At 31.5% G+C, this 15,981-nt stretch overlaps 1 protein-coding gene and 1 pseudogene across 1 annotated transcript; both read left to right on the forward strand.

The window, feature by feature from the left end:
- Positions 1 to 1,318: 1,318 nt before the first annotated feature.
- LOC129870719 (aldehyde dehydrogenase family 2 member C4-like) lies at positions 1,319 to 9,813 on the forward strand. The gene is made up of 9 exons (XM_055945568.1): positions 1,319 to 1,546; positions 3,146 to 3,288; positions 7,308 to 7,691; positions 7,777 to 7,866; positions 7,973 to 8,146; positions 8,255 to 8,392; positions 8,496 to 8,633; positions 9,149 to 9,210; positions 9,356 to 9,813. Exons 1-9 carry the CDS (start codon positions 1,447 to 1,449, stop codon positions 9,627 to 9,629), a joined length of 1,503 nt encoding a protein of 500 aa, XP_055801543.1. The 5' UTR covers positions 1,319 to 1,446; the 3' UTR covers positions 9,630 to 9,813.
- Positions 9,814 to 11,892: 2,079 nt separating this feature from the next.
- Positions 11,893 to 15,944, forward strand: LOC129871409 (aldehyde dehydrogenase family 2 member C4-like; annotated as a pseudogene).
- Positions 15,945 to 15,981: the final 37 nt, after the last annotated feature.

The following is a 15,981-nucleotide window of genomic DNA, read 5'->3' on the forward strand; positions in this document are numbered from 1 at the left end:
GAATTTCGCTGGTTATTGTTGTTGTTATTGTTGTATATGCCCACTAGAACAATAAGTGTGTAACATTCAATATATATATATATATATTAAAAATTCAGTTCTAATTGTATATTAACTTAAGATCGTTTTAGAAATTCATAAATTTAAATAAATTCTAAATTTGTTTTTGATATCATATGTTATTTTTGTATATATCTCTTTTGATATACACCATATTTTTAGATGACATATGATGATATCCTTATTTTTGAAGCATTATGTATCACATATTTAGGATCTCGAAAAATCATTTTGGTAATAATATTCATAAATAATAATCTTTTTGCACCTCCATATATTCATTAATAACCCAACAATCTCCATGGAGATTATGTAATTTACAATTATTTTTTTAAGGTTACATCAATATCATCATTATTAATTACCACTTTGATAGTATATGCTTGGTCTATTCCTAGAACTATATGAATTTAAGTGTTATAATTTAATATTACCATACATTTATATATAGCTTTTTTGAAAATGACAAGGAAGGCCCATGACTTAACGTATGTGACACATTTTGGTGTTTAGTGCCATTGTATTAAAATTTCTTGCCCCTTTTCTTAGTCAATCGATCCCTCATATAACTTTTAAAAATAGCAAATTATTGTTATTGATCAGAGGTCAGAATTTTTAATAAGAAAATTTAAAAATATATTTTTTCAATTGAATCAAAAAATCATTTTTTTCTTCTTACTGAAATGAAAAGAAGAAAAAAAAAATCTCAAATCAGATTACGACCAACACAAAATCAACATGTTCAATCGAATAAGGTAATAAACCTAATTAAGGGAAGAAACAAATTTGTGAGGGGATCGAATAATATATTTTTTTATTTTGAAAAAAAAATCAAAAATGCTCTTAAATTATTTGAAATAAATAAAAATGCTCTCGTTTATAGTTTGGTCCAAAAATGTCTTTATCGTCAATATTTTAGTTCAGAAATGTCCTTATTGTTATTTAATGGGTCAAAAATTGCCCTTGTTGTTATAAAATGAGTCAAAAATGCCCTTTTCGAATGAGATTGAGAGAGGGAGGAGAGAGACGAATTGTATATGTATATCTGTCGAATTGTATATGTATATTTGTTAGAAAAACTGTATAATGATAACTGATATACATATATATTATATATATTTGATAACGAAATTTGCTATACCGAATAAATATATTTGATGCAAGCTATAATTATTTTAAACTATATTCATACCACGTAATATAATAGAAATATTTGTCATAGCGCCTAATTTTTCCATTTCTTTAACCACCCCCCACGAGAAAAAGACCCCGGCTGACTTTGAGCCTTTATATAGGCTGTATGTATGCAAGTGCTGTTTTCTCTTCCATAAGACACAGCGCAACGCAGCAAACAGTAGCAGAAGAAAAAAAAATAAAGAGAAAAAAATGGTGGAATCGAATGGAAATTCAGAAACTCAATTCCAAATTCCAAAAATTAAGTTTACAAAACTCTTCATCAATGGCGAATTCGTCGATTCCGTTTCAGGTTTGATTGATTTATACCGTTTTAATCTCTGTTTTGCTCAGTTTAATTGCGTGAATGAAGAAAAACAAAGGAGATCAACTGTTTGTTATAGATTTAACTATTGAATGCTTCTATAAAATGCTTTTTGATACGTTTTGTACGTTTGTGGACTTTCTCTGTCACCATTAATGGCGAATTGATTGATTCCGTTTCGGGTTAATTAATTATACGTTGTAAAAAATTTTACTCTGACTTTCTCTCTATCTGTTTGTGAAATTGCGTCAATGAATCTTTTTATATCAACTTCAAAATCCAATGCCTAAGGGGCCATTTGTCGTGCTCGACAAGCATAGATAGTCTCGAGATAAAAATTTACCTGTCTTTTTTTTGTTTGATTATTAATATTGGGGATCGGAATTTAGTAATTAATATTGAGATAAGTTAGTTTTTTTGAGACAGTGGAATAATAGTCCGTAGTTGGAATCAGAATTTTCAATAAGAGAGTTCAAAATCTTAAAAAGTAAACACATAAACTAGCTAAAGAGGGTTCGATATTTATTATTTATTCATAAAAATTTATTTTAATTATATATAAATAATATAATTTTTGATCGAAGGATTCGAATGAACCCTTAACGACCATGTGACTCTGTCCCTGATAATTGTGTAGTACTGAATTAGTTATCTCAGAATAAAATACGAAAATGATGAAAATCTTTTGAGGTGGTCAAATCCTTTTTTATTTTATTACTTTTGTCTCAATTTGCGTAGCATTTATGAAACTTCTATTTCACTTTATCAGACACATATTGAATTTTGAGATTTAAATTTTTAAAAAATTGACGATAAAAATTAAATAATTTGACTTTTAAAATTCAAACTATACCACATAAATTAAGATATAAAGAATACTGTTTAACTCACAAAGGATTATTAATGAAACTACTAACGAAATATTTTAGACAATATTTTCTAGTATCGTCCCTTTTTTGGGCTGACGACCATCGAATTTTTGCTCTATTTATAAAAGATTAAAAAAATTATATTATATACAATATAATTTTTGTCGAGAAGATTCAATGAATAATCTTCGGGACAAGTAAAATGAGGAGTAACATGTCCCCTCGTGAGTTGCACCATGTGCGACAATTACCATCCTAATAAAGAAACAATTGTGGATCAAATAATTTAAATTTTTTAAGTGATAAAATAATAAAAATCTTAATATAATCAAGTAAATAAGATAATAATATTTTAATATTTTTTTGCATCGCACGGATATATATACTAGGAATACTAATAATTTGAATGGTGGACTCTATAAATGTATTTTTGTCATTTTGTGTTCTGTGCTTAGTACGAGTGTTGTCTATGTATTGCATGAGCCACATGGTTAGATTTATACACACACACTTTCCGTCTTTAATTAATGTGATGTAATTTATGTGGATATAAAAATTAGTAAATATTAAAATATGTTGATAGTATTATAAAATATATTTTTTGAAATAGATTAAAAAAATGAATAATAAATATTAAAATTTTCCAATTTCTTTGTGTTTTTTATTTTTTTATTTAAAATTTTCATAATAAAAATTTTGATTCTATTATTGATTACAGAAAATACGTTTGAGACGATAGATCCAAGAAATGAGGAGGTTATTGCAAGAATTGGTGAAGGTGACAAGGAGGATGTTGACTTGGCTGTCAAAGCCGCCCGTGAAGCTTTCGACCTTGGCCCTTGGCCTCGCTTATCCCCCTCGGTAAATTTTGTTCCATTCGTTTCGATTTACGATTTATGTAATATAGTTCGATATAAAATTAAAATTAATTTTTTTAAAAAATGTATGACTTATAAATATATTATAATATTTGTGTGAATATAAAATTTATTTTAAATAAAGCTTTCGAACTTTGATCCGACAATGTATTTTTATAATTATAGAGATGTCATATGAATTGTTTAAATTTTAAAATCACAATTTACGAGTTCAAAAGGTACAATAGGTATTGTCAAAGTTTGACCATCCACTAAGTATAGTTTTGTAGAACACTTTTATTGACTAATTTTGTTTCAAAAGTTTGGCATCCCTTTGCTTCAAAAGGTACAACATACCTAAATCCAGTGCTGGATTTAAGAATCATATTAAGGACTTCGAAAAATAAAAATTTAGTGATTGAGGTTTGAAATTAAAAATCTCAAAATTAATTTTGGATCCTTAAACTACTGAGTCAATCACTATCTTGTGCTTTTAGGGGGTTTAAATTTTTTTTTTATATATAAACAATAAGAAAGATAGCCTTATATATGATATATATATACTATTTCATATCTATTTCATTTTAAAATTCTTTAAATTTGACAATGTATCCATATAGCTATTTTTCCTTCACAAGTTACATGACTCTTCTAGAAACAACAAATTACAAGATTTTCTAGAACTAGCTACTAAGTTTTTGATAATTCTTCTTGAACAACAAATTACAAGATTTTTCTAGAACTAACTACTAAAAGTCTTTGACACAAATAAATAGGCACTAACCCATTCCTAAGTTTACTCATTCCTTAATTTTCTCCCCTCTCATAAGTTTCACTCCCTTTCCCTCCTCTTTTTTTTTTTCGTTCTCTTATATGTATTTGTAGCAATTGTTGTTGTTGTTATTCATCTACCTCCTTTTGTTTTTAATTATGCTCTCATTATGTTATTATGTCTTTTTTTCTACAATACAAAAGCATAAAATTGTTTGCATATTGTTGTATTATCATTTATATTATAGTGGTTAAAAGTCAAATATAAAAAAGCTTACCATTTGAGTTTCAAGTAAAAGTATTCTAAACCTTTGGCCATTAATTTCAATTTTGGGGTCGTTTGAATTAACCTTCTCTTACCATTAACAATAGCTTAGTAAGAACTTAAACAAAAAAAGTTACCTTAATGTCGCTCCCTTCTTACAAGATTAATTATTTACTTTGATCTTTTTCTAATATTTTAGTACTATAATTCTGAATTAAAATTTGTGTAATTTGCATTTTTCCTTCACAACTCAGTGATTCTTTAATTTGTTACAAGGTTGTGGGTTAACTTTGTAGGTCAATTTAATAATATATGTCTTAAATTACTGTAATATATATAATGTTAATTTTTTGTTGCTATCTTTTGGTTCTTTATTTGAGGGAGTACAAAATCACTTTTTTTTATCATACTAAGTTGATCTCTTGATTTTGATGTATATAAGACAAAACATAAAGCCATAATTTCCTTTTGCATATTTTATCACTTGTAAAAATGATATGGTTTATTCAGATCATTAAAGTAGGTCGTTATTTTCATTTGGAAAATACCTATAAATAAAGTTAAATGTGTTCAAAATCAATTAATAAATGGATTAATATCACTTGTTGTTTTGTATGATTCTATAAAAATTATTAATATGTTGACATTTATAATTTAATCTATTCTCTCTTATAGTTTTTCTAATAAAGTATACAAAAAATATTAAAATTAATTGTCTGAGATGATGTTAAATAAGTTATAAGTTGTTAATTTTATAAAAATTCCTATCATGTTTATTTAAAAATAAAAATGATTATTTTTTCTTGAAAATAATCAAATTTCTATAAATATACTTAAGATTGTAATATTGGGCCGCGGGCCTTTCATTATCTAGTATTAGTAATAAATTTCTAAAGTTCGTTTTATCATCCAATAGTGACAATTGTCTTTTTGATAGGTAGGACAATTACCTTTTCGTTCGACATTCGTATAACATTAATGACCTGCTAATAAATCTCTAAATTTAGTGTTTTTTTTAATTAATTCATTTGTAAAATAACACATGTATCAAAGGAATATTTTCTTCAAATCATTAATTAGTCATCAAACGTGTTCCACAACACCACTTAAGAAATGGAATCTTTTTTCTTTTTGTTTTTTTGCCAAAATCCACCTTTAGTTTCTAGAAGTAGTAAAATTCAAAGGTAATTGACATGAGGTCCAATAATTAGGAAGATAAAGTTGGACACGATATTTTATAACTGATAGTAATGTTATAGCTTGTTTACTCTTGTATTTTTTAAATTTATTTTGATAAACGTTTTTATTGAGTCAAGGGTCTGTCAAAAATAGTTTTTTTACTCCAAGGTTTGCGTACACCCACTATTCCTTTTAAGTCCATTTTAGAAAGAACACCTCTTTTCTTTTCGACAAATCTTTAATTTCAACTTTTCACATTACATATTTAAAAAAAAGTTATTTTGATACATTCTGCATAATCTTTAATTTAAGATCTCAATATTTAAAAGTTTTCTTTATTTTATTAAATTTCGTCTCATGTCAACAGACAAACAATATTGGATGGAACGCGTGGAAAATGGAAAATGATTTGACATAAAAACGAAAGAGAGATTTTTCCCCCTCTCCTTCTTCCATTCTTCTTCACCTTTATTTAAAATCTTTTTTTTTAAAGGCAATAGTATTGCCACTAAAAAAGATGATGTTTACATCATAATTTAGAACCCGTTTGGATGGGCTTAAAAAAAAGTAACTTTTATGTATCAAGTGCTTTTAGAACTTTGAAGTGCTGAAAGTTATTTTTATAAATAAACAGTTGAGTGTTTGGATAAAAGTGCTTATGATGTGAATTTTAGGGTTAAAAGAATAAAAAAAGGTAGTTTGAGAATTTAGTTAAAATATAAGGGATATAAAAATAATTTTCATGGTCAAAGAAAATGACTTTAAGCACTTTGGAAAAAAAAAGTTAGGAATCCTAACTTTTCATTTTTGACTGACTTTAAGAACTTTATGGCTTAAAGTCAGCATTAGGCAAACACGTCCAAAAGCTAAAAAGGGGCTTTAAGTTGGTTTTGACCAACTTAAAGCCAATCCAAACGGGCTCTTAGTGACATAAAATGAATTTTGAGTAACCTTCTTGGGATAGAACCTGAAAACATCCTAATCAACTAAAAAGTATCCTCTTCGTCTTAATTTATACGGATCTATTTGACTGGACATAGAATTTAAGAAATAAAAAAATATTTTGGGACTTGTGGTTCTTAATTTGGCTATAACAGTAGTGTAGTAATACGACTTCTAAAACTTATGATCGTCACAATGTTTGTGTAACTATAAAAACTTCTCATTAAGCATAACTTAGGAGTTTATATTAAACTGTTTTCAAATTAAGAAAGGCGTCATTCTTTTTTAGACAGACTGAAAATAGTTCACATGAATTGAAACGGAGGTTATAGAAAAAAGAAAGGAATGACCTTTGGCGGGATTTAAGCATCTAACTAATGTGAATTAGTAAACAGATTGATTTCTGCTCTACTACAGAGCAACAAAAATGTCTCTGTATTTCTTAGCTTAATTCCACCTGTTGGGTCTGGAGAGGGTAGTGTGTACAAAGATCTTACTCCTATCTTGGATGGTAGGGAGATTGTTTCTGATAAACGCTGAGCTCAAGGAGAGATGAAAAAGAAGTAGTAATAACAAGTAGCAACAACACCAAGATAATAAGATAAACGAAATGAAAGAAACAGTCAGTCAGTACTAGAGATGTAAGAATAAATCTAAGAGATTTAACATTGAAAAATATAGCCTCACTTTGAGAAAATCTTTTAGTAATCAAGATGTTATGCTCAGCTACATGGTTAAACTCATTATTCTTGTCCAAAAGTTATGACTGCCTTTATTTTGATTCAATTAACCTACTTTTGAGTTGATAGTGTGACTGCTTAAATTCACGTTTGCATTCTCTTACTTTTCCTTGGTGTTACATTCAGGAGAGGAGAAGGATAATGCTGAAATTCGCGGACTTGATCGTAGAAAATGCAGAGGAAATAGCAGCATTGGATGCAATGGATGCAGGAAAGTTATTTGCTCCTGTAAAGAACATGGACATCCCAGCTGCAGCCGAAGTTATTCGCTATTATGCTGGTGCAGCCGATAAAATTCACGGGACGACTCTCAAAATGTCACGGGAGTTACAAGGGTACACGTTGCTCGAACCAATTGGTGTTGTCGGGCACATTATTCCTTGGAATTTCCCAACTCAGATGTTTGTTATGAAGGTTGGCCCTGCATTAGCAGCTGGTTGCACTATGATTGTCAAACCTGCCGAACAAACTCCTCTTTCCGCTCTCTATTATGCTCAATTGGCTAAGCAGGTAATATTTCGTTCTCTTCATCTGCACAAAACTATCATAACATATCAGTTAATTATGACCCTTGAAATTCTCTGTTTCAAAACAGGCAGGTGTTCCCGATGGAGTGATCAATGTCGTAACAGGATTTGGATCTACTGCTGGTGCTGCACTTTGCTCGCATATGGACGTAGACAAGGTGATTTCCAATTGACATAATTGTCTATGAAAAATGAAAGGCGAATGAAAGTTAGAGTACTGCCTTGGCTAATCATACTGGTTTGTAATGTGTGTTTTTTACTCAGATAAGCTTCACAGGTTCGACAGAAGTAGGACGTCTAGTAATGCAGGCTGCAGCATTAAGCAATTTAAAACCTGTCTCTCTAGAATTGGGAGGGAAGTCACCTTTCATAGTATTCGATGATGTAGATGTTGAAAAAATTGCACCACTTGCCCTAATTGGAATCCTATACAACAAGGTAAACTGAATTTCATACTTTTCATTATACATCATTCCTTTTTATGTCTCATACATACTACATAAGTGAGGTAATTTGTGACGTTCCTTGCTTTCAATTCTTTTCTAGGGAGAAATTTGTGTGGCTGGATCTCGTCTTTTCATCCAAGAAGGTATTTATGATAAATTTGTCAAGAAATTGGAAGAGATGGCGAAAACATGGGTGGTTGGCGATCCTTTTGATCCAAATTCTCATCAAGGACCCCAAGTATACATTTGAACTGTTCTTTTAGGATGTTTCTACTTGTCTTTACCAAAATCGCAAATGTATTTCACCATGTCTACTCTTACTCACTGTTTACCTGATGCAGGTTGATAAAAAACAGTTTGAGAGAGTACTTTCATACATTGAACATGGCAAGAGGGAGGGGGCGAAATTGCTAACTGGGGGCAATGCATTGGATAGGACGGGCTATTTCATTGAGCCAACCATATTTATTGATGTTGAAGTAAGCATTTTGAAACTATCACTGTTGCATTTTGAATGCTGAACGGAACATACAATATGTTGCTTACATCTTCATAGATAAGAGGGTATGTAAGTAGTAGAGTGTTGTCTTGCTTTTTCTACAGGATTAGGCTTGGTGATGGTAGTCCACAGCATCGTGTCTGTTGTAGTATTAGGCTTGTTCATGTAGTTTCTTGCTTATGTTATCTGTTACTATATGTTGTTTATTTATGTTGAGGTGATCGCACTATTTTGTTGATGTTACTGTTCCTTGCTTGTATGCTCGACACTGCTTTCCTATTAGTTGACATATTTTCTTCACTGTCGTTTTTCCTTTTCACTACTACTTTGATTTGTTTTCCTTGAGACATGAGTCTTTTGAAAACAACCTCTCTACCTTCACGAGGTAGGGATAAGATCTGCTTACACCCTATCCTCCTCAGACCCCACTTTGTGGGATTTCACTGGGTATGTTATTGTTGTTGGTTCCTTACATCCTTATAATGCGTTTGGCAGGATGATATGACAATTGCAAAAGAAGAAATATTTGGACCTGTTCTGGCAGTAATGAAGTTCAAGTAAGTTCACCTCCCTCATTAGCATTTTCAAAGAGTAAACAGAGTTTCAGTTCTATGCACTGACGGATGATAGTCTAAAAGATCTGTAAAGTGTCAGTATATATAACTTAAAATCAATTTCTCAAATGATGGCGATGAATCTCAGGACGGTAGAAGAGGTGATCAAGCGAGCTAACTGTACAAGTTATGGACTAGCAGCTGGGGTCATGACCAATGACTTGAACATTGCCAACACAGTTTCAAGATCGATTCGAGCTGGTGTTATGTGGATAAACTGTTACTTTGCTTTCGATCCGGATTGCCCATATGGAGGATACAAAAGCAGTGGCTTTGAAAGAGATTTAGGAATGGAAGGACTTCATAAGTATCTTCAAGTTAAATCTGTAGTCACCCCTATTTACAACTCTCCTTGGCTGTAAATATTTATGCAGAAATCAAGTGCAACAGATTAGATATTACTATTGCCTGCCATTATATCTCATGTTATACCATATGACCAGAAAATAATTTGTTGTTGTTGTTTTGCTGCCTTTGGTTTTTGGGCTATAGAAAAAGTTCAGTTGGACCAAAGTTTTCCTATATTAATTATCGTGATTTATAGTACTCATGTAGTTTCTAAATAAGTAAATTTTATTTCAATTTTTTTAAAAATTATGTTCAAACGCAAGATCAAAATTAAGGAGTTTGAATCTCAAAGAGAGAAGTGTTGAAAAAATTGAAATAGACAATGTAGCATAAATAGAAAAGTCTGACCTTTTTTCTTTTCTTTTCGATGTTTAATATCTATATGAATTTAAATTTATATTGCATAAGATCCATTAAAAAGAAAAGCACTCTCCAGTAGGATTTTATGAAATTGTTAGTTGTAATATAAGCAATTGCTCTGTTTTAAGCTTTCTTCACAGCCAAGTAGCCCGACTATTTGGTATTATTTTTTTTGCTTTCCAATTTATGCTAAGGTGTTACTATTTGAGAAATTAAATATTTCTTGAACTATAATTTATTTTTTTCAATTTTTAAAATATTGTGAATCTTTAATTAGTTGACTTATGGTACTAGACTAGATGGAATAGATAGGATCCCACAAGTTTGAAATTTGCCTCGAAGAATTCACAAGGAATTTTCAATGAAAAAAAGTGTTTCATGAATCGAACATGAAAGTAATTTTTCACCAGATTGTTTTTCCGGTAACTCTACTCTCGACTAGTTTTAAATATACAAATTTTAATTAAAATATTTAAGAAATCTACACACAAATTCGAAGTCAAAATTAAATATTTTTACCTTAGTACTCCAAAATCCATTCAGGTAAAATCAGTATGAGGGAGTAATAGAAACCTAAAATTGGTGTTCAATACTCGTATTTAGTCCTTAATTAAATTTGAATTCAATTATTAAGCTCATTTTTGGAAGTAATATTCTCAACAACAAGAAATTCCATTCTTAAGAAATCGTACTCAAAACTTCTAATAACGATAGAAGGATTCCAATCATTCTACTATGACCTGTGTTGCTCCGTTCAATTGTTTGTCTGTTAATATCACAAAAAGGGGACATCTTTTTATCAAATGTTGTATATGCTTGGTACCATAAAAGTTATTTCTTCCTCAATAAAGTTAAAAACATTGGAAGTCGGAAAAGGAGAACGGGGAGGAGGAGATTATAAGATGAAAATTAAATCATCATCATTAATAAAAATAAGAATTCATATAACTAATCAACTGAATTACTCTAATTTCCCTTAAAAAAAACAGTTCTAACATTTGGTTGATGAATGAAAAATTGACGAGATCAAAGTGCATATGAAACTTTTTGCTCATATTCTGAAAAATTTCATGCCAAATTAAACACTATCAGATTAAATGAAAGGGAAAGAGTATTAAATATGTGATTAGTGCTTCTCTTAAGGTGTGTTCGATCGGTATTAAGGAAAATGTTTTTTTAAAATAAATGAGTTTCTTACTTATTTTCTTGTATTTGTTATGCAAATAAACAATATTATTCTAAAAAATTTTGCATATAATTCAGGCAAATACTATGAGGCGGGGTGGGGATGGGTGTTACATATACGTTGTGCGGACTCTTCAATTTCAATGTCTTTCCCATGTCGCAGCTGTTGATATTTTTTTAAGAGTCTGACTAACATAGGGTTCCAGGGTTTGAAGTGAAGATAAGGTGTATTGAAGGATAAAAGAACTAATTAATATGAAATGTTACTTGTGAAACTTGTTTTTTCTAGTTTCACTAAAAAAAAATATCATTTTTTTCATTTTAAAAAATAATTATTTTTCTAGAAAAAATATTTTCCATTTTTTTTTATCTTAACACACGTTAGAGTCAAATTATCTTGGTTAGCAGGGGCAGAGCAAACTTGTGGTAGAGGGTAACCCCCTTTGATAGAAAATTATACTATTTATACATGGTTAAAATATCTTTTTTATGTATATAGTAGATGTCGAACCTCATTCGACTAGTTCGTATGCCTACTTTTTTCAAATTTTGAACCCTTAATTAAAATTCTGGCTCCACCACTGCTGGTTAGGTGCAAATAATAACCACATACAACTTTTTAACTTATTGATTTGGTGCAAATAATAACCATATGCCTATATATACCTATATTGCATTGACAATAATAACAAGCTAACTTCTCTTAATTTTTTGGCAACCCCCCAAAAAAAGATAATGCAGTCTAAAGGTAGTTCAAAATCCAACTTCAAGATTCCAAAGATTAAATTCACACAGCTCTTCATCAATGGAGATTTTGTTGATTCTGTTTCAGGTTCCTTCTCTCTATTTGTTCATCCATCTATGTTGATCAGACTCTTCAGAAATGTTGTCATATTTTTACAAGTCCTCCAAAAATTCACATATGCACCCGACGATATTTTTAAATAGTCTTAACCAACATAAGTTGGAATAAAAACCAATTTCTCTGTTTCAGTTCCTTCTTCCTAATGATATTACTCCTTCCGTCCCAATTTATATGACATTACTAAAATTTTGAGAGTCACCAAGTTTTTCTTTGATCAGAACATCTTTATACGTATTTTAAATTGTTAATCATTGTGATTTATAGTACTTTTTAGTAGTTCCAAAACATATAAGTTTTATTTCAAAAAAACATAAAGCTTCTATGTTCGAATTTACTGTCTTTAGAAGTTTGAATCGCGAAATTCTAATTATGTCACAAAAATTGGTACAGAAGAAGTATATACTATGACATTAAAGCTCTATGAGAAAGGGGAAAAAGTTTTGATTTTGAAGATCTAAATAAAGTATACAAAAGCTATGTGTATGGTGCTTAGACCCCGTTTGACTTAACAAATTAAAAATAGTTGATAAACAAAATGATGAAACTGATATTATAATAAGCAGTTAAGCGAGATTCAGGATTTAAAGTTTATGTGTTTCGTACACTATCTCAAGTTAATATTAGAATAGATATTTTTAGTAGATTTCTTAATATAAAAGAGACTGTTTATTGGTCTGACAAAAGTTATTGCGTTCACGTGAACCTGTAATCAGGCCTCTAGACTCGCCCTTGTCCCTTGCGTGTCTAGATAGAATGTTGAAACGGATAATAAGCAAAAAAGAGAGTGTTCATTGGACTGAATTAGGAACAAATTCAACTAGGCATCAGAAGAGAAGAATTCAAAACACTTTTCCTCATTTGTTAAGTTTGAAATGCAATGTAATGGAAATTTATACTGCAGGAAAGACGTTTGAAACGATTGATCCTAGAAATGAGGAGGTGATTGCAAGTATTTCTGAAGTTGACAAGGATGACGTTGATTTGGCTGTCAAAGCTGCACGTGAAGCTTTCGACAATGGTCCTTGGCCTCGCTTATCACCCAAGGTAACTTTATGTAAAATGAAAGATTGTCAAATATCATAACTTGTGATCTATAATACTAGTAAGTACTACTATATCAATGATGAAAAATGTCAGTTCTATTTCGTTTATACAATTCCGCGTTTACTGCTAGTAAATTCCTTCATGATCTAAAATATGAAGAGGTAATAACAACATGATGTTCATTTCCTTTTTAGACTTTGGACAGTGGAAAAATTTAGTACGAACGTTAAAATCTTGTTCTGCATCTGAAATATTATTGCATAGTATTCGCCTTATTCCCCTCGACAAATGATGATCAGTTAATATGCATTACCTTAGCTTATGATTACCTGAACAAACTAGTCTACACTAAGTCATCATTCAAAACTTGCCTTGATATTGACAGTTTGATGGATGGGATAACGATCACGATTCCTATGTCATACGTTGTGACTGTTTTTATCTTAATTTCAAATGACATACTTTTGTGTTCATATTGTAACTGCTTAAACAGGAGAGGAGAAGGATAATGCTGAAGTTTGCGGACTTAATCTTAGAACATGTGGAGGAAATAGCAGGCTTGGATGCAATGGATGCAGGAAAATTGTTTAGTGTTGTTAAGACCAGTGAAGTACCTGATATAGCGGACGTTCTCTGTTATTATGCTGGTGCAGTGGATAAAATCCATGGGATGACTCTCAAGATGTCACGTGAGATGCAAGGATACACATTGCTCGAACCAATTGGTGTTGTTGGACTCATTATTCCTTGGAATTTCCCGAGCCAGGTGCTCATGTATAAGGTTGCCCCTGCATTAGCTGCTGGTTGCACCATGGTCATTAAGCCTGCTGAACAAACTCCTCTTTCGGCTCTCTATTATGTTTATTTGGCTAAGCAGGTATTCATCTGCACTCAGAGGTGGATCCAAGTTTTAAATTTTATACGTTCAACCTTTTAACGTTCTGTAAATTTTTGTTATATATATGTTCCATGTCAAAAATATGGGTTGCAGTTGAGCCTGTAGTTCAAATGCTCCATCGGACATCATCTGCACGGTGAAGTACTTGATCAAGCAGATAATTTTATGTCACTGAACGCTATGTTCTCTCGGTTGTATACTTTCTTGAATCAGGCAGGAATTCCGGATAGAGTGATCAATATGGTAACAGGATTTGGATCTACTGCTGGTGCTGCACTTAGCTCTCATATGGATGTAGATGAGGTAATTCCCAACTGTCCATGAAAGTTATAAAGCATACAGAGACGGAGCCAAAATTTTCACTAAAGGTGAGTCAAAATATAAGAACTTTACACACAAAGAAGTCAAGGAGATTCGACATCTAATATATATGCATATAAAAAATTTAATTATCTATACAGTGTAACTTTCTAGCGAAGGGGTGTCGATGGACACTCTTTGGACAAAGGTTACTCCGACACTGATAGTGTGGTATTAAGTTAGTGTAGTATTTCGATCAGTAAATACAAGGTAAGAGACTTACGAGTTTCTCCATAACGGAAGCAGATCTACAACAACCACGACTCGAGCCACTGGTCGTCGGGAATCCTCACAAAGCAGATGAACTCCCTTTAGCCACAGCCTAGATATCCTCATACTTATGTGGAAAATCCATGTTCTTCCAACAAGAGGACAAACTAATAGGTTAACGGACTAATTAGCACCTATTTCCAACAGTTAGCATACTTCCATGGCTAATGTCACTCGTTTATAACGTGTTCTTACAGATAAGCTTCACGGGGTCAACAGAAGTTGGACGTTTAATAATGCAGGCTGCAGCAACAAGCAATTTGAAACATGTCTCGCTAGAATTGGGAGGCAAGTCACCTTTTATAGTATTTGATGATGTAGATGTGGACAAAGTTGCACCATTTACTTTTGCTGGAGCAGTATACAACAAGGTAAACAGAATTCCATACTGTTTTTCCTTGTTATGTTCTCAATAGAATGAATCAGTTAGATAGTGTTCTTTTCGCTTTACATTTCCTATCGGGGAGAAATTTGTGTGGCTGGATCATGCCTTTTCATCCAAGAAGGAATTTATGATAAATTTGTCAAGAAATTGGTGGAGATGGCAAAAACATGGGTGGTTGGTGATCCTTTTGATCCAAATACTCGTCACGGACCACAAGTAGACATTTGAAATTTTGTTTAACATGTTGCTGTTGTTATCATTTGCTTCGTTTACAAAGTGTCCGTTAACACACAGTTTACCTTCTGTGCAGATTAACAAAAACTAGTTTGAAAAGGTACTTTCATATATTGAACATGGCAAGAGGGAGGGGGCAATGTTGTTAACTGGGAGCAACACATTGGATAAAAACGGTTATTTCATCGAGCCAACCATATTCGTTGATGTCACTGTAAGCATTCTAAAACTATTGACTGTTGCATTTGATGAACGCTGCAATCAAATATAAATCATGCCATATGTTGTTAATGAATTTGGCAGGATGATATGACAATTGCAAAAGAAGAAATATTTGGACCTGTTCTATCAGTAATGAAGTTCAAGTAAGTTGATTCCAATATTAGCAATCTTTTCTGTTAAATAGTAAAGTTTTCAGTATATCCCTGTATGCTTAGTATTTCATCATGTGACGGATTGCAGGACGGTAGGGGAGGTTATCAAGAGAGCTAATTGTACAAAATACGGACTAGCAGCAGGTGTCATGACCAATGACTTGAACATTGCCAACACAGTTTCAAGATCGATTCGAGCTGGGATTATCTGGATGATAAACTGTTACATTGCTTTCGATCCGGATTGTCCATATGGAGGATACAAATGCAGTGGCTTTGAAAGAGATTTAGGAATGGAAGGACTTCATAAGTTTCTTCAAGTTAAATCCCATTTACAACTCTCCTTGGCTATAAATATGCAGAAGTTCAAGAGAGGAAAAATACTACTGTC

The sequence above is a fragment of the Solanum dulcamara genome, chromosome 10 (genome assembly GCF_947179165.1).
Source record: "Solanum dulcamara chromosome 10, daSolDulc1.2, whole genome shotgun sequence".
Lineage (NCBI taxonomy): Eukaryota > Viridiplantae > Streptophyta > Magnoliopsida > Solanales > Solanaceae > Solanum > Solanum dulcamara.